General features: G+C 37.2%; 1 protein-coding gene across 1 annotated transcript; it reads right to left on the reverse strand.

The window, feature by feature from the left end:
• Positions 1–6,719: 6,719 nt before the first annotated feature.
• LOC119538345 (stromelysin-2-like) lies at positions 6,720–18,437 on the reverse strand. The gene is made up of 10 exons (XM_037841236.1): positions 18,333–18,437; positions 17,312–17,550; positions 17,073–17,221; positions 16,855–16,980; positions 12,981–13,145; positions 12,640–12,784; positions 11,924–12,057; positions 8,721–8,880; positions 7,906–8,009; positions 6,720–6,820 (listed from the first exon to the last, which is right to left on the reverse strand). The coding sequence occupies exons 1-10, from the start codon at positions 18,435–18,437 to the stop codon at positions 6,720–6,722; spliced, it is 1,428 nt and encodes a 475-aa protein (XP_037697164.1).
• Between the last annotated feature and the right edge of the window lie 348 nt (positions 18,438–18,785).

Consider the following 18,785-nt stretch of genomic DNA (forward strand, 5'->3'; position numbering starts at 1 on the left):
GGCTACCAATTTAGAAGGCTGAGCCCTTGATCTTGGGGTTTGCCCTTATGAAGTTTGTTATTGTAAAGGAGAGGCTAAACCTACTTAAGTCACGCCCAGAGAGCCTCTTTTGTGGTTATGAATGCACAACTATATAATGGTACTGTGAACAGTTAATTGTAAACCATGGATTTAAAAAAAAAGTCATGCCCAGAGAACCTCTTTTGTTGCTCAGATGTGGCCTCTCTCTCTAAACCAATCTGCAGGTAAACTCACTGCCCCTCCCCCCCCCCATGTAGGACATGACTCTCAGGGGTGTAAATTTCCTTGGCAATGTGGGACATGACTCACAGGGATGAGCTTGGCCCTGGCATTGTGGGATTGAGAAAGCCTTCTTGGACCAAAAGGGGGAAGAGAAATGAAACAAAATAAAGTTTCAGTGACTGAGAGATTTCAAATAGAGTTGAGAGGTCATTCTGGAGGTAATTCTTATGCATTATATAGGTATCCCTTTTTAGTTTCTAGTGTATTGGAATAGCTAGAAGGAAGTCCTTACAACTACTGAACTGCAACCCAGTAGCCTTTATTCTTGCAGACGATTGTATGACTATATAGCTTACACTATGTGACCGTGTGATTGTGAAAACTTTGTGGCTTCCACTCCTTTTATGCAGTGTATGGACAGATGAATAGAAAAATGTGGACAAAAAGTAAATGAAAAATAGGGAGGGATGGGTGTATGGAATGCTTTGGGTGTTCTTTTTACTTTAACTTTTATTTTTTTTCTTTTGTGTGTGTGGTAATGAAAATGTCCAAAAGTTGATTGTGGTTATGAGTGCACAACTATGTAATGGTATTGTGAACAATTGATTGTAAACCATGGATTTAGAAAAAAAAAATCCCTGCACAGTGCCCGTAAGTTGAAGTACCTTTGTTTTCCCCTTCCTTCAAAACCAAATAAATGCATCCATTGAAACCCTAATCTAGTGTGGAAGCATTAGAGAAAACATTTTACGTGAACCCTTTCATTGTCAACATTTCCCCAAGATCGTGTGCACACAGTGCTTCCATTTCCTCATGTCATAATCATCCTTGATGGAAACATTGATGTTGCTATTTTAATGTCAATTCTTTCCTCACCTATTGACTAGAGGCAACATAACTGAGATGGGATTAACCACACTGTCACTCCAGGATTCTCAACCAGTCAAGGTGTTCTTGCTTTTTTTCCACAGTGATTGTCTCAATGTGGCCCCATAAGCAAAGATACCCTCATCAGAGGGAAACAGAGAGGTCTTGTTTGGTGCGTTGGAGGTAACTGAACAGATGTAAATGCCTGCAGTTATTGGGCCACCAAAGGAAATCCAGCCTAAGTTTAAAGCTGACACAGTACAAAGCCAAAAGAACAGCAGAGGAAACTGATCAAAGTGCATCTGAAAACAACCCCAAGGGTTTTTCTTATTAGTTTGTGAGTCAATGAGTTCCCTTTACTGTTTAAGTCAATCTGTACCAAAATCATCTTAAGGGATATATTTTAGTCATATTTCTGCCTTATTTCCTCATCCACACTGCAGATGTTGGGATCATCCATGACTTTCATATCAACAAACCAATGAATTACTTTTCCAGCTCTTCTTGCTCTATCTATCCCTCAAGCATTAGAGCTTTTTAAGAGATATACTCACATATGTGAAATGACATATAAAAGGATGTAATTGCAGCATTGTTTTTAAAGGTGAAGGATCGAAAACAAACCCAAATATGTACTAAAAGGGGATTAGTTGAGGGGAGGCTGGAGACATACTCTAGCTGCAAGCCTAGGAAGACGAGAACATGGATTTGGGCCACCAGCAAATCAAGCAAGGGACTTGTGAGGTGGTCGCCGTTCACAGGTGCTGCAATAAGAACCACATGGAAGAAAAGCCACAAATGGCTAAGTGTTCTTGCTCCCCAGGACAGGTTGTTGGCACAAATCGAGCTCAGCCTTCCTGTGTTGAAGCTTCCTTACTGATACAGAAGTGGTGGTGTCACATGAGTCCTTGTTTGGAAGGAGAGGATTGTAAAGTGCTACCAGATTCCTCAGATTGGTCCTGTAGCAGTGGCAATAAAGTCAAAATGTCAAAGGTAACACGGTAGCAAAGAGCGAGTTATGCTTCAAATCTGGAGGGCAACGGAGGCAGAGCTCTCTTGCTTGCTTTATCATCCTCACCCATTTTTGGGAGATCGGCTTGGATGTCAGCAACGCCACATTCGTATACGTGTGCCGTGAGAAGTGGCATTCACCTAACTGCTCCAGCCCTCTCCACTTCATGATTTTCTGGCACTGAGTGATAACCACGGGCTGCCCCCCAGTTGACACCCTATCTGGATGCCAAAGGAACATACTTCCAAGAAATCCTGGAGGAACAAACCACAGATTTCAAAATGGGTCACCACTAAGGGAATGTTTGGTCTTGAATTTCTTTCTGCCTTTCCAAAGGATCATAGACATATGTCTGAAAGAGACCTCATTACATTCCTCTTTTGAATTTTGTCCTTTAGCCATTGTATTAAAGTGGTTTGAAAGAGGTCTAAATGACACAAGATGTTAGCAAAACATGTTTGTAGATGTGGATTAATGTACTCCGATTACATAATGAAGAAGATTTTATAAGCCTTGAAAGGTAGAAGAACTTATTGGAGTTGCTATGTGTGCAATCATAGTCTTGCTTTTGGCAGTTTAAAAAATGTTTCATTTTAAGTTCCATTGCCAGATTAGCAGAAATAAAATGGGAACATTTTAACTTCAGCACATCATTTTACTCACTGTTAGGAAGCATATCAATTCCAATATTTTATAACCAAAGCCCTGTCAAGACGTATTTACAAAAGAAATAAAACCTGTTGGGATTTTTACAGTTTGTGTGTAGGCATATAGGTAAATTACTTAAAATATAAAATAGTCTCTGTTTAGATCAAGGGTGATTTCTTCAATCCTGTTTATGCCAGTTATAATAAAAAAATTTGTTAACTCCTTGACAGGAGTCTTTAAACGCTGAATTTTTTGACTATAAATAATTTCTTCTTAGCTCTTTCCCTACTTGTTAGTCCTCTTATTTCTTTAAATGGAAGTAAAGTCTGAGTCATTTTTTTCCTTGTTTTAATGATTTTACAGTAGATTTGTCTCCACAGACTCTTAGATGCTGCTGTTCAGAAACATATTACAGATGAAGAGCTACTGACCCAGATATTAAATGCATAATGTTAAGTCATCTACTATGGTAATGATATGGGATGGATTTTATGTATTAAGAAATGCCAAAAACATACTTTCTGTATTAAGTTAGTTAAAAACCCCTGTCCTTTCACAGTTATAGGGAAAATCAATACTGTAATGCTGTTTATAGTGGTAACAGTTACATCTTTTTAATTTTATTTTCATGGGAGGAGTGGAAATATGTGGCATCAATTTGTTTGCTAAATTTTGTGTTTGAAGAAAACTGACTAGATGCTTATGTGTTGTTGGTATCTATTAATAAAAAAATTTTTTAAGGGGATTAGTTAAAAAATTATGGATTCATGCACTGGATTATTGTGAAGCTATTTAATAGAATGAGGCAGCTCTCAGTTACTGAGTTGGAACAGTATTCAAGCTATATTTTGTGACAAAAAGTGAAATGTAGAATAGTTTGTAAGTTAAGCTGTACATTCAGTTAAAAAAAAAAGACTTTGCAGAAATATTCATATATGCATAGAATAGATGGAAGGAGTCACAAGAAATTAGTTAACAGTTGTTTCTAGAAAAGAGAACTGGGTGGTTGGGGCCACACAGGAAGGAGAACATTTTCACTAAATAAATAATGTCTCTTTCTTTTTGAATTTTGGGTCATTTGCATATATTTCCAATTCAGAAAACTAATGTAAAATACTTGAAGAAAATAAACACGTTGGAGTTTTTGTTTTGTTTTGTTTTTGTAAGAAAAAGCTCTTTGTGGTTGTGATTAGTGCTATCTACAAAGTATTTCTGATTCTCCCAGGCACATAATAGAGTGTCATTTGCCTATTTGAAGTTAGATGAGGCAATGTAATGTTCTTCAGCCATTGCAATGTGAATTGCCCGTTACATTCAGACAGAAGCTTTAGGAGTTAGTGTGCAATTTACCATGAATTTTTTCCTCTGCTACGTGAAGGGCTAAACTCAAAATGACAGTTGTTCACATCAGCCTGGGCCTTGAAGCCAGGACAACTTGAAGTAGAAACCTCATCTGAATACCATAGTTTTCAGCCACTGACATTTGGGGGTTGTTCATTACCACAGCGTAACCTGGCATGACCTCAGCGACACATCATTTTACAGGGTCCAATCCTGAACCATCTTTTCTTTTGTCTCTGCAGTCTCTGTATATATCCTCATCTACTCCTGTGATTTGGCTGATGTCCTAAACTCCTACGGTTTAATCGACCTCTGTTTTAAATTCAAGACTCCTCTGTCTAATGAAGGTTATCTCACAGGCATCTCTAAATTATAAAAAAATGAGACAATTCCTCCTGACTCTTAACACTCTCCCACAAAATTTCCTCTCTTTTGGTCCTTCCCCAATTCTGTTAAAGCCACTGCTATCCAATAAGTTGCTCAAGCCATAAATCTTGGAGTTGTTCTTGACATATACCTCATGAGTCTTTATCTAATCCATCATTAAATCTGGGTGATGCTAAAATATATTTCAAATCCAGTCATGTCTCCCAGTATCCCCTGAGACCCCTGAGTCCATACCAGCCTCTTATGTCATCTATAATAGTCTGTTAACCTGTCTTTCAGCTCTTCATACAACTCTCTCCATTTGGAGTATTCATTCAAAAAATATAATGGATTGAATCACTTCTGTTTAAAAACTCCTTCCATGGATCCACAATGTCCTTAATATAAAATATGGCTCTTTAATACATCTGCAAGACCCTGAATGACTGGATCATGCCTACCTGTCTATCATTATCTAATTCCAAAACCCACCTTCCAGCACTCTAATCAGAGACCATACTACTTACTAACCCCCAGCCAAAATGGCCTTCCTCCACTTTCTTGAACATCCTATGATTATTTCACGTCTAGGCCTCTGCACTAGCTTCTGTTTTCTTGTCCTAGTTTGTTCTATTTCTTCCTCCCTGATATATTTGGCTAATTTAATTTAAACATTTTTTTTTAATTAGCCCAGAGAGAACTTCTCTAACCACCAATCTTTACTAGTATCCTGCACACATTATTCTCCTTTACCTTTCTATCATCTCTGTAATAACACCTTTGTAATTTTAACTATATATTAGTTTGTGGGGTTTTGTATGTTTGTTTGTTTGATTTCTTTATCTCATCAGACAAATCTCAATGCAGTTGAGTTGAATATGTTTTCCTCATTGCTCTATTTCTTGCTTCTAAGACAGTGCCTAGTATTTTAAGTGAAACAATGAAAGAGTGAACAATCTTCTATAGCTTTCCAATTATGGTGCAAGGCATATAACTTAGTGGTGATAATCCTGCACTGAATTTGCATGTGCATTTGAGCTCATTGCCCAGTAACTTCCAGGCACAAAATGGTAATAAGAGAATGTTTTAATGAGAATGTGTTAGATTGAATTATTTACCCCAATTTAGATGTGCTCTTATTGTTAATCCACATCCCTGTGGGTGTGAACCTGCTATAAATTGAACCTCTCGAATATGTTATTTTTAGTTAAGGTGGGGCCCAAGTGAATGAGGGTGGGTCTTAATCCAGATTACTGGTGGATTTATAATAAAGAAAAAGCCACAGGGAGGAGTTGGAAGCAGAAATTCAGCAGGAATCCAGAGAGAAAAGAGAGAAGATCATCATGTGACAGAGGCAAGAGAGACAAGCCAAGGGACCTCAGGATCATAGCAAACCAACACCAGAAAGCCACTGACCCTAGGAGGAAGTGAACGGTCTAGCCTCCAATACCATAAGACAATAGATTCCCATTGTTTAAACCAAACCACTGTGTGCCATTTGTCATAGCAGCATAGTAAAATAAGAAAGAGAGGGAGGAAAATGTGAGAAATTTGGCCTCTAGGGCAGGGCAGAGAGCATCACTGAAGAATCACTTGGGTTAAAAAACAGGTGACTGGATTCCAAAATAATTTTGTTTCCCTGTCTATAAAATTTGCTAGATTCTCAAGTTCCAACATTCTAGAATTTTATTTCTCAGTTTTACCAAGAATCAGCCTTACAGGACAACTATTGACCTGTTTCTTTCTTCCTTAGATGTTTAAGGAACACTTAGAGTATCTGGGTGGTGAAAATAAGGATCCTGGAGGTAGAAAGGGTAGGAAGAACGTGTCATAGCCATATACCCCATCCACAGAGTGTGATTCTAATATATCTACATCTATCAAATGCTCACTCTACAGTGTGGTCAGCTTAGGGAAAATGAATTGTTCCAGAAATGAAGGAAAAAGTTAGAAATTAAAATCTTTATTACATAATAAATAAAACATCCATTTAAATATATTCTCTTGCCTGTTGCACATGAGTATCTCCCACTTCTATCCAAAGTAATCCAACAACAAGTGAAGCAGTCCAGATAAATGATCTATGAAACAGAAGATTTCCACCAAACCCTAAATTCAAAGCTCATCTTCTTTGGCCACAGCACATGCAGGGGCAATGAGTCATTTTTGACTCGTAATAAATTAAGTAAATAATCATCAGATTCATTTAAGATGCCCATATCTTGTCTTCTCCATCTCTCATTTAACAATATAACCAGCTGTTACTCCTCAATAGACGTGTCACCATCCTGGCATTAGGGTCAAACTCAAACTGTCTTGAGCCACTGAAGAAATAGAAGAATCCTGCAAATACAGGTGAAAATCATGAGACATTCTTCAAATAAATTAATTTTGCTACATGCATAGCTCAGAATAAGAGTAAGCTAATAATGAATGGCATTTAAGTGATTATTATGTGCTAGGCACTGCCATAAGTGCTTTATGTGCTTTATCTCATTTACCTTTCAAAAAAAAAAAAGTGTGAGGTAAGTGTTACTAATGAGAAAAAAAACGAAAATTAGGGAGGCTTTGCAATTTTCCCCAGGTAACACTGCTAATGAAAGATAGAGGGAAGACTCCAACTTGTCTGTCTGAGTGCAAAGTCAGTGCTCTAAAACATTAGATTATATTGTCTCCAAACAGATAAAATTTGAGAATATTTTAAAGCTTGGATTATTTTTCTCTTTCTTCTCAGCTCCTAAATCACACCTTAGGAGACCACTGGAACCAAGAGAATCAGACCAACAATAAAATACACCAGAGGACTAAGTCTTCTTTTGCATACATATGGTCAAGTTATCTTAATAATAAGATCATCAGCCTCATGAGCATTATGATTTTCAAGCCTTGGCAGCTCCCTCCAAAATTCCTTCAAAATAAGCAAGAACAATTTTTTTTCTTCCCATCTATCCATTACCAGAAATCAAATTTTTGACTAATTTGACCATATGAGAGGAATAAATGACCAATGTAGACAACTGCAGGCTGTGATAGAAGGCAAGAAAATGCCCCTTGGGATGGTATAAGAGAGAAGGGGCACTAGGATGGGATAGAGGAGAACGATGGCCAGCCTTTATTAAGCCTGACTCATATTTGGTTGTATTTTTATACCAACATAGTGACCTGAAAAATAGTGGCTATGGTATGAGGGAGCATCCTTTGATTTTACGGGCAGGTATGAAACAGACTTGTGAATTATCTGGATAACTCAGGAAAAACAAAACTTAAACCCAATCTGCATAAACAAGGAATTTAGAATTTTGAAGAGTTTGGAATGAAAAGGATGTAAAACTCTATGATTTGAAACTTACGTTGATTCTCTATTCCATTTTGATAGCATAAAATGCCCCAAAGTGTGCCGATTGGCAATGAAGTGAGAGTTCTCTTACCAAATGCCTGTAAAACAGCATCAACCTTTGGCTTAACTCCTGGGAAGTCATCAGCTATTAGTCTGGGAAAGCCTTGATCCAAGGACTGACTAATTTCATCAAATCTGTACCAAGTGAAAAAAATACAGCTCAGCATTGTGTCCATTACATAGACCAGTACTCTATAACGTTAATATTTCAGTGTGGAATCATGGACATATTTTTCAAGTAATACAAAGAGAGATTACATATATTTAAGGCTACAAAAATATGAACTTTCCTAGGCTTACAAACTTAGCAGATTAGACAATATTTTACCCAGAAAAAGTGACTTCTTGGCATTCTACAGAGGTTCCATACATGTGCCTGGGGTCGGTTTTCTCTGCCTGGACACACTGGACCTAAGTCCCTTTGTGCCACAAGTACAAAAGATGCAAAGTGAGTTAACTTATTTGGCTAAAGATAAACTTCTGGCTCCCTACTGCACTTGGCTCCCAATTGCCTCTACCGCCTGCCACACCTGGGCTTGCTATGGCAGCCATATGGTGACTGGTATGGGATGAGAAGCAAACGTGACTTTGGTCCATTGTCTGGACCTCAGTGGGCCTCTCCTCATGTCTTTTGGTGTCTGGGTATATGGCCCAGTAGTCTGCCTTTATGAGAGCCTTTTGTTGTGACTAGGAAGTCAAACGACTATCAGTTATCTTCCTCATAGTCAGAAAGTTGGAAATTAGAGGAAGTTGGAAGAAGTTAGAGGATGAGGGTAGAGGATTTCCTTAGAGGAAAAAAAAATCCCTGTTTAGGGTCCATACAAAATCATTACAATCACTTCTTACCTCCAGTATTTTTCCTCTACAAAGAAATAGGTTTTCTTCTTTTCCTTGTCAGAAACAGCTGCATCAATTTTACTTATGTTTGGAGGAAAACCCAGGGTGTAAATGCTTCTTGGGTAACCTGCTTGTACCTCAAGTTCTCTGATGACCCAGAACTTATTTCCTATCGAAAAAATAAACACATGAAATTTTGAGAGAAGCCTTTCAGTTTCAGAAATGATTTTAGTGAATTCGATTGTTGTGGTAAAAAGGATGTGTCAGTTTTAGTTCCAATCCCCAACCTGATGTCCAGTTCATATTGGCTATTTAGTAAATATTCCCCCAAATGAATGAATGAATAAAATGAAAGGATACTTTGGGCTCCTGGCCTTTCTATGTCTTATTATCAGTCCTAGTTATTTCTTATAATTTCTGTTGGCTTCTTATTCTAAATTTCTAACCTAGACCTCCCATCCCAGCATTACACTCTGTGCAACACTTCCCCTTGGATATCTCACAGTCATCAAGTCTGTGCTTCTTCTAAATATCTCTGGATTCATCCAGATTTGAGTGAATTAGGACAATGGTCTCCTATCATTTGCCCTGCCTGTTCTTCATTGCCCCCAACCCCAAGCCTGAATCCTTCCCTCACACCACTGCAAGAATAATTAATCAAAAATGCCAAACTATTATGTATCTCTCTTGCTTCATCTGAACTGCATGACTTTGTCTTGGCTTAGCAGTTCTAGATACTTTCTTACTTTTGAATAATCAGTTCCCTCTGCTTTGAAGACCTTTCACTCTGTACATCTTCAAACCCTCTCCACACAGCAAAGATTGCCTTCAGATGCATCTTAAACATCACCTCTTTTCAGGTGGGTTGGGTGATTGGTGCCCCATGGCATCCTAGCTTCTCTTAATCCCAGCACTTACACGTGGCTTCATCTCTGCTTCCCCTTCCAGAATATGAGCCCCTTTTAGTTCTGGCCTCCACTAACTAGCACAGTGCCTGGCACATTGCAAGTGATAAATAAATATTAGATCAATTAATGGATAATAGCAATACTTTAGAGTTGCATAAGCATTTACAATTTACAATACATTTTTACATTATTTCATTTAATCCTGAAAAAAATGAAATTAGGTCAAAAGTAATTCTCAAAAAATAAAGAAATCTCCATAGAGTTGAATATTTTTAAATATTCCCAAATATGAGTCAAGGAAAAAATTAAAGAAAATTGAAATTTAAAAAAAGCATCTTCTGCACTCACAGACATGGGGGACTGGTGGTTTGATGGACTGGGCCCTCTACCATGGGACTTGTCCTTGGCAAGGCTGTTGCTGCAAAGGAGAGGCTAGGCCTGCCTATAATTGTGCCTAAGAGCCTCCTCTCAAATGTCTCTTTGTTGCTCAGATGTGGCCCTCTCTCTCTGGCTAAGCCAACTTGAAAGGTGAAATCACTGCCCTCCCCCTTACGTGGGATCTGACACCCAGGGGAGTAAATCTCCCTGGCAACATGGAATATAACTCCCGGGGAGGAATCTAGACCCGGCAATATGGGATGGAAAACATCTTCTTGACCAAAAGAGGGATGTGAAATGAAACGAAAAAAGCTTCAGTGGGAGAGAGATTCCAAAAGGAGACAAGAGGTCACTCTGGTGGGCACTCCTACGCACAATATAGACAACCCTTTTTAGGTTCTAATGAATTGGAATAGCTAGCAGTAAATACCTGAAACTATCAAACTACAACCCAGAACCCATGAATCTTGAAGACGATTGTATAAAAATGTAGCTTATGAGGGGTGACAATGTGATTGGGAAAGCCATATGGACCACACTCCCCTTTGTCCAGTGTATGGATGGATGAGTAGAAAAATGGGGGGTGGGGGAGAAGGCACCCAGTGTTCTTTTTCATTGTTCTTTTAATTGTTCTTTTTCACTTTAATTTTTATTCTTATTATTTTTGTGTGTGGTAATGAAAATGTCAAAAATTAATTTTGGTGATGAATGCACAACTATATAATGGTACTATGAACAATTAAATGTATACTTTGTATGTCTGCATGGTATATGAATGTAACTCAATAAAAATGAATTAAAAAAAACAAAAAACAAAACAAAAAACAAAAAAAAAGCATCTTCAAGTAAAAATAATGAAGCATTAATGTTTAATGAACAATTATGTAATTGTTTTATGAACTAAAATGAAACATAAAAACTTATGGGATGAAGTAAAAGCTGAGAAAAAAGTGATATTTACAGGTATAAATGTGTTAATTAGAAAAGGAAAAGGCTGAAAATTAATAAGGTAAATATCAGACTTAAGTTATAAAAATAACAGACTAAATGCGAAAGAAAGCAAAAGCTGAAGGCATTAATAAGATATGGACAGAAGCCAAGGAAATGAATACATCAAAATACAATAGAGAGGATCCACAAAGTCAAAATTTAGTTCTTTGAGAAGACCAATAAAATTATTAAATACCTTATGAGATTGATGAAGAAAAAGAGAGGAAGACATAAAAAATCAATGTTAAAAATGAAAAAGGGAACAAAGCTTCAGCAATGATTAAAATTACAATGAAATAAAATCATGAAAATTTTATACTAATTAATTTGAAAATGGACAAAATTGACACACTCCTAGAAAAAATATGTTAACAAAACTGACTCAAGAAGTAATAGAAGCCCAAATAGCAAATTACCAATGGAACAAATAAAAAAAGTGGTTCAAAAATTTTCTGACAGTGGAGCCACCAGACCTGGAAAGTTCCATTGGTTAATTTATCTCTCCTTGCACTGATACTACACTATTTAAACTGTTAAAACTTGATATCTAGCAGGGTGTGCCTCCTCATACTTTTCCAGGTGTATATTGGCTATTCTTAGCCCTTTGTTTTCCACATAAATTATGGAACTCATTGTTAAGTTCCATGAAAAATCATTTGGGTTTTAAATTGAAATTGCCTTGTATTTTTAGATAAATTCGTATTTTTAGTGTATTGAGCTTTTCTATCCACGAATATGGGATATCATCTATTTATCTAGACCTCATTGAATGTTTTAAAATAAAGTTTATAATGTTCTTTGTACATGTCTAATTTGAGCATTAGTGCTAGGTACAAACCATCCAAAGTTTAATATAATGAAAAAAATTTATGTCTTGGGGAAATTTTTGCAATAGAATTTATTGCAACAACTTAAAAATTCATATATAGTATTTACCTTTAAAAATAAAAGTGGTATCCTTGCTATCAATTTCATATGCAGCATCCAAGTCTGACGGAAGAGAGGGCCAAAATGTAGAAATCAAATGAAATTCAGGTTCGAAGTTCCAGAGGGGTCTGCGCCAAAAATATCTGACATACACAAAAATTAATTGCAAATGTCTTTCTCTTTTAGATATTTATTAATGAACTAATAATGAATTAATGATATTTATTAATAAAATTAATGAACATATTCTTCTCTTGCTCTCAATAAATGCTAATTCACCCCTTTTTAGAAGTTAATTAATTCAAATAGCATTTGTTAACAGTGGTAAAGATACCACTGATTTTAAAGATCCATCAGTGCTTTTTAAAATATATTTCATGGTTTATGATATTTGAAAGCAACAATTATTCGTTCATTCAAGACATTCATTGCATGTGCCAAGTCTATTCTAGACTCTAAGCATATAAAAGAGAACCAAACAGATAAAACTCCCTGTCTTCATTGAGCATACATTCTAGTTATCAAGCATTATCCTTGAAAAGTCTGTAAAAAATTATCTGGACAATTTTGAGATGTTAAAAGTATATCAAGAACCAGATCTGAAGGATTTAAAAACCTAGAGGAAACATTTCATTAAAAAATCTCTGTCAAGTTTCTGTTTATTTTTCTTTCTAAGCATGGTAGATCAAAAGAATAGATAAGAAAACATAATGTTTCCATCTGACCTGTCTTTAAAGAACAGCATCTCTCCCCGCAGGGTGCTGGCAGCATCGAAGGACAAAGCAGGATCACACCTATTTAGTGTCCTAGGTCTGGCAGGGGTGGATTCCGTGGGCACCACGGGATCCTCAGGGGAGGAAGAGGGAGATCCTGAAAGGAACAGATGCAGGAGGAAAACATCAGGAGAAATGCGATGCTTCTGTCAATAAATACGCTTCCCAAGCATTCTCAAATGCTTGGAGCTGCAGCTTTGTAGAGCATTTTAAAGTTTTCCTGAAAACCAGCAATGTAAAGCTTTCCCGGAGAGCACTGGGAAAGAGTAGGTGTGGTTTTCATCATCACTCACCGTAGAGGTACTGAATGCCACTCACATCATCTTGAGAAAGGCGGAATTGGTCCAGGTCCGTGAGTGGGTTGTAGACCGGGTACATCAAGGCATCAGGGTTGGCCGAGTGAGAGAGACCCAGGGAATGGCCAAATTCATGGGCAGCAACAAAGAATAAATTGGTTCCTATTTGAAAAACCATAAATGTTCAGAGTCTAATAGCCATCGATTCCATAAATGTACATACAAGCATACCTCGATGATATTGTGGGTTCTGCTCCAGACCACCATAATAAAGCAAAAATTACAATAAAGTGAGTCACATGAATATTTCTCATTTCCCAGTGTATATAAAAGTTATGTTTTACACTGTAATGTAGCCAATTAAGTGCAATAGCATTATGTCTAAAAAAAAAACACACAATGTATTACCTTAATTTAAAAACCACTATATTGCTAAAAAAAACGCTAACCATCACCTGAGCCTTCAGCAAGTTGTAATCTTTTTGCTGGTGGAGGGTCTTGCCTCTGTGTTGATGGCTGTTGACTGGTCAGGGTGGTAGTTGATGAAATTTGGGGTAGCTGTGGCAATTTCTTAAAATAAGACAGCAATGAAGTTTGCTGCATTCGTGGGCTCTTCCTTTCACAAAAGATTTCTCTGTGGCAGGCAATGCTGTTAGACAGTATTTTACCACAGGTAAACTTTCAAAATTGGGGTCAATCCTCTCAAGCCCTGCTGTTGTTTTAACAACTCAGTTTATGTAATATTCTAAATTCTTTCTTCATTTTAACGATGTTCACAGCATCTTCACCAGGAGCAGCTTCCATCTCAAGAAACCAGTTTCTTTGCTCATCCATAAGAAGCAACTCCCCATCCATTAAAGTTTTATCATGAGATTGCAGCAACTCAGTCACATCTTCAGGCTTTATATCTAATTCTAGTTCTCTTTCTATTTCCACCACATTGCAATTACTTCCTCCACTGAAGTCTTGAACCCCTCAAAATCATTCATGAGGGTTGGAATCAACTTCTTACAAACTCCTGTTAATGTTGATGTTGATATTTTGACCTCCTCCCATGAATCACAACTGTTCTGAATGGTATCTGGAATGGTTTTCAATTTGCTTTGCCCAGATCCATCAGAGGAATTGCTACCTGTGGCAGCTTTACAAAATGTATTTCTTAAATAATAAGACTTGAAAGTCAAAATGACTCCTTGATCCATGGGCTGCAGAATGGCTGTTGTTTTAGCAGGCATGAAAACAACATTAATCTCATTGTACATCTCCATCAGCTCGTGGGTCACCAGGTGCATTGCCAATGAGCTGTAACATTTGAAAGGAAATCTTCTTTTCTGAGCAGTAGATCTCAACAGTGGGCTTCAAGTATTCAGTAAACCATGTTGTAAACAGATGTGCTGTCATCCAGGGTTTGTTGTTCCATTTATAGAGCACAGGCAGAATAGATTTAATATAGTTCTTAAGGGGCCTAGGATTTTCAGAATGGTAAATGAGCATTCGCTTCAACTTAAATTCCACTAGCTACATTAGTCCTTTGAAGCTTTGAATTGAGGCATTGACTTCTGTCTACCTATGAAAGTTCTAGATGTCATCTTCTTCCAATAGTAGGCTGTTTCATCTACATTGGAAGTGTGTTGTTTGGTGTGGCCACCTTCATCAATTATCTTAGCTAGATCTTCTGGATAACTTGCTGTAGCATCCATATCAGCACTTGCTGCATCACCTTGCACTTTTACGTTATGGAGACAGCTTCTTTCCTGAAACCTCATCAACTAACCTCTGTTAGTTTCACGCTTTTCTTCTGCAGCTTCCTCATCTCCATATCATCAATAAGGCTGTTTCACTTTCCTATCATTCATGTGTTCATTGGAGTAGCACATTTAATTTCCTTCAAGAACTTTACATTTGCATTCACATCTTGGCTAACTGTTTGATGCAAGATACCTACCTAGCTTTCAACTTATCTCAGTGTTCAACATGCCTTCCTCACTAGATCATTGCTAGCTTTTGATTTAAAGTGAGAGATATGAGACCCTTCCTTTCACTTGAACACTTAGAGGCCGTTGTAGGGTTGTTAATTGGCCTGATTTCAATATTGTTGCTTCTCAGGGAATAGGGAGGCTCAAGGAGAGGGAGAGACAGGGAAATGCGCTTGGTGGAGCAGTCACAGTAAACATAACATTTATGAATTAAGTTCGCCATATATGGGAGCGGTTCATGATGCTCCAAAAAAATGACAATAGTGATATCAATGATCACTGATTGCAGATCACCATAATAGATACAATACTAATGAAAATTTTGAAATATTGAAAGAATTACCAAAATGTGACATAGAGACACAAATTAAGCACATGCTATTGAAAGAATGGTGCTGATAGACTTGATCAATGCAGAGTTGCTACAAATCTTTGATATGTAAAAATGCAGTATTTGTGAAGCATGATAAAGCAAAGTGCTGTATCAACAAGGTATGCCTGTACAGAATGCATGCCAGCTATACAGGCCACCTTTGGAATCACACAGTGTCTTTTCCTCAGTTGTAGATTGGTTCATCAATTGGCATATTCCATACTTCATAGAAATCCATGTTTTCTCAGGGTTGACTTGAAGTCAGTGTCTAAGTTTTTCACCATACCCCCCCATCTCCTCCTAATTAATATAATCAGGTCACTTTTCCTTTGTAAACAGTGATAAACTTGTTTCCAAAAGATATTTCTTTGGAGGGATCAAGATGAGTAGCATGTCAATAAATATAACTTTTCATTGTTATATATAAAATAAAAATTTAGGCATTAATCAAATTTAGTAACATATACCAATTACAAATGCAATTGAAATTAATCACAGAGTGTTTATGTTATTCCTCAAGCACTTAAGCAACAAAACTCCTGTTACTTCCCATGATGAGTTAGCCAGAGTTGTTATTCCTGCTTTTCATCATAAGCAAATCATTTTTGATTATCAAATCCTTCTCAGTAGAAGTTACAATTGGATGTGCACAATCTTTAGTTTAAAACAGTATCATATCCAATAGAAGTTTTCTGCAGCGCACAAACACAGCTGGATTCAGCTTTTGTTTATATTTTAAAAAGAGCTTTTTGGAAATTAGTAATAGAAATGATTAAGCCAAGACTCCAAGCAATTTTGCTGAAGAATAGCTATTCAAATAAAAGTAGATAATTCCATGCAGCACAAACTTCAGGTTTGTACTCTCACTAAAAAGGGTCTCTGCATTTACATTAAAGATCCCAACCAGTCTCAGAAACAGCAATTGTTTCAACAGAGTGAAAACTTCAGAAGCCATTTGGAAAAGAAAAAAAAAGAGCACACAGTTAATTTAAGTCACTGTGTTTAGACTTAGTAAAGTTTTTCAAAACTAGTGTAGGAAAAAAGCTCCTAAGCTAGAGACAATGACTGTTGATTTAAATAGATGACCTAACAATTTCCTTTAGTTGCAGGCCTTTTATTCTGCTCTTTTAAGAGGAAAGGAGGTAAATGGGAAGAATCCCATTGCATGTTTTAGGGGTGGAATAGATTCAATGCAATTCACTCTATTTTAGTCATCTATAGTCAGATGTGATTAGAAATCATGCTAATAATGCTTGTCCTAATACTGCCACAAGATTCTGAGTTGTGGAAACAAGACTGAACTATTCTTATTATATTGTTCTTGCTGGGAGCAAGGAAGGAAACGCAGACATTTGATTAAGCTCTTAAATGAGGACTGAAATAAAGAGTGCTTCTGGTTACCACTCAGATAATCACAAAATTGTTTAGACCTTTCCATTTGCTGTTCATTCTGTTAATCAAATTATTCTTGGATAAAGTTGCACATTATTCCTGAGAGCATCCCGAGAGATGCATAACTCACCTGATGTATCCTCCGTCCATCGCTCGTCGTCATCAAAGTGTGCATCTCCATGAATCCCCGGCCCAGGTGGGTAGGCATGAGCCAAAGCTTTTCCGGGTCCATCAAAAGGGACAAAGTCTCCATGTTCTAACAGGGAAAAAATTTTTTTAGACAGGTAGGTAATTAGGATCTCTTTTTAACCTTTTTTCAGTAAAACACCACCATTTCATGTTTTTCACCTTTAACTGCAAAAGAGATCATGATGTCAGCCTCTCCTTCATGAACCCTGGAGAATGTGAGTGGAGTCACGTCCTCCCAGACTTTCAGAGCTTTCTCTATGGCAGAATCAACAGCATTTCTTGGCAGATCTTGTGTATATTTCACAATCCTTTAAGAGAAAAATTGAAGAAGATATTTTCTCCTGTGATTGTAATTTAGACAGTTTGACGTTATGTGAAAACTTCTTTGGTTCCATTACCTGTAGGTAAGATGAGTTTTCCCCCACTTCGGTGATCCACGAAAGGTGGTGAATTGACCAACATCCGGAACTCCACATCTGGGCTTGGCCATCACCTCCAGCGTGTTGGAGTCCAGCTTCCCCGTCACCTCCAACCCAAGGAACTTCTGCATTTCCTGCACTTTTTTAAAATCACTGTCCTTTCTTCTAGCAGCTCGTTTCACATCTTTTGCATGGTTATAGTAGTTTTCAAGGTATTGCTAAGGAAATAGTAAGCACAGGTCTTAGACATTTTAATTATGTTTAGCCTTTTACAGTAAGTTTTTGCCTTTTCCCAAATTTTACAATCTATTTTAATTATTCTCTAGTTTGTTGAAACAAAAGTAAGTAGCACGCAATTTGATGTTTCATTGATTCTCCATTTCATTATTTTAACTTTGTACAAATTTTTAAAAGTCATTGCCAATTAGTTTGCCAGTTAAGTAAGAAATCTGAAATAGAGATTTCAGATCCAGAAAATTTAAAGAAAGGGAAAATCTCTTTTGACATAAATGTGTGAATAGTTTGGGTGAAGGTATCATACCTTTTCAATTTACATGGTTAATACAGATCTTCAAGACTGAGGAGGGACAAATTCTTTGTCCAAACATGACAAGTAACAATACGGACATTATTATCTGATGTTATTTGAATATCAAAATGTTTCCCATTCTCCCCCCAATTATTTTAACTTAAGAAACTCTTTGGCCAGAGAAGTTTCGTACATTGCCATTTGTCCTTTTCATTTAGTCCCAAAGCTGCAGCTGCTATTTTATTGTATGACCTTTAGTAATTGTATCTTCTTTCTGGACCTACCTTTCCTTCTCTTTTAAAATAAAGGGACTTTCCACCTATAGCACCTTAATATTCTCTGATCCTAAATTATTCCAATCAAATCATCAGTAACCTGCAATCAAATCATTCTGCTTTATGTTGGAAGATCAACTAGGCACACTTGTTCCTTTACCAGACAGTGACCGCGATGGCTGCCAACGTTAATTACCTGGACAAGATCCATGTTCGGGTCCTCTTCCTTCACTGCCCTATCCAGTGGAAAGGTCAAGCAAGCTGGCAGGCATAACAGCACTAGGATGGCAAGACTCTTCATTCTCACTGTCCTCACTGCAGGAAAACACCTTCTCTGACTGCTGGCCTCTAGCTCTACCCTCTAGGCTTTTATAGGGTGAAAAAAACCTAGGTCATTATTTATAGCATGATTCATGCGTGTGTTTGTGTGTGCATCTGCTGTCTGTCTCAATGACAGCAGGAATGTTCACAAAATTTCGGTGTAAAGATGATCCTGACTAAATTTGGTAATTTCCCTCAACCTTCTAAATTTGAAAGATGAAAGAATGATTCGTCTCCAGGAAATGGTTTCTGTGTTTGTAAAGAAAAAGAAGTGACTAGATAACTCATGTTTGTGTGTTTATTGAGAGGGAACTGGAAAGCCTGGAAA

This window comes from Choloepus didactylus, chromosome 6 (assembly GCF_015220235.1).
Source record: "Choloepus didactylus isolate mChoDid1 chromosome 6, mChoDid1.pri, whole genome shotgun sequence".
Taxonomy (NCBI): Eukaryota; Metazoa; Chordata; class Mammalia; order Pilosa; family Megalonychidae; genus Choloepus; species Choloepus didactylus.

What these genes read in the sequence shown, in the direction of transcription:
- LOC119538345 (XM_037841236.1), bottom strand. Translation starts at nt 18,437, where the DNA reads ATGAAGAGTCTTGCCATCCTAGTGCTGTTATGCCTGCCAGCTTGCTTG. An exon ending in TACCACTTTTATTTTTAAAG is followed by an intron (nt 8,881 to 11,923) that starts GTAAATACTATA and finishes TTTTTTCGATAG; the next exon opens with GAAATAAGTTCTGGGTCATC. An exon ending in GTAGAGGAAAAATACTGGAG is followed by an intron (nt 8,010 to 8,720) that starts GTAAGAAGTGAT and finishes CACTTGGTACAG; the next exon opens with ATTTGATGAAATTAGTCAGT.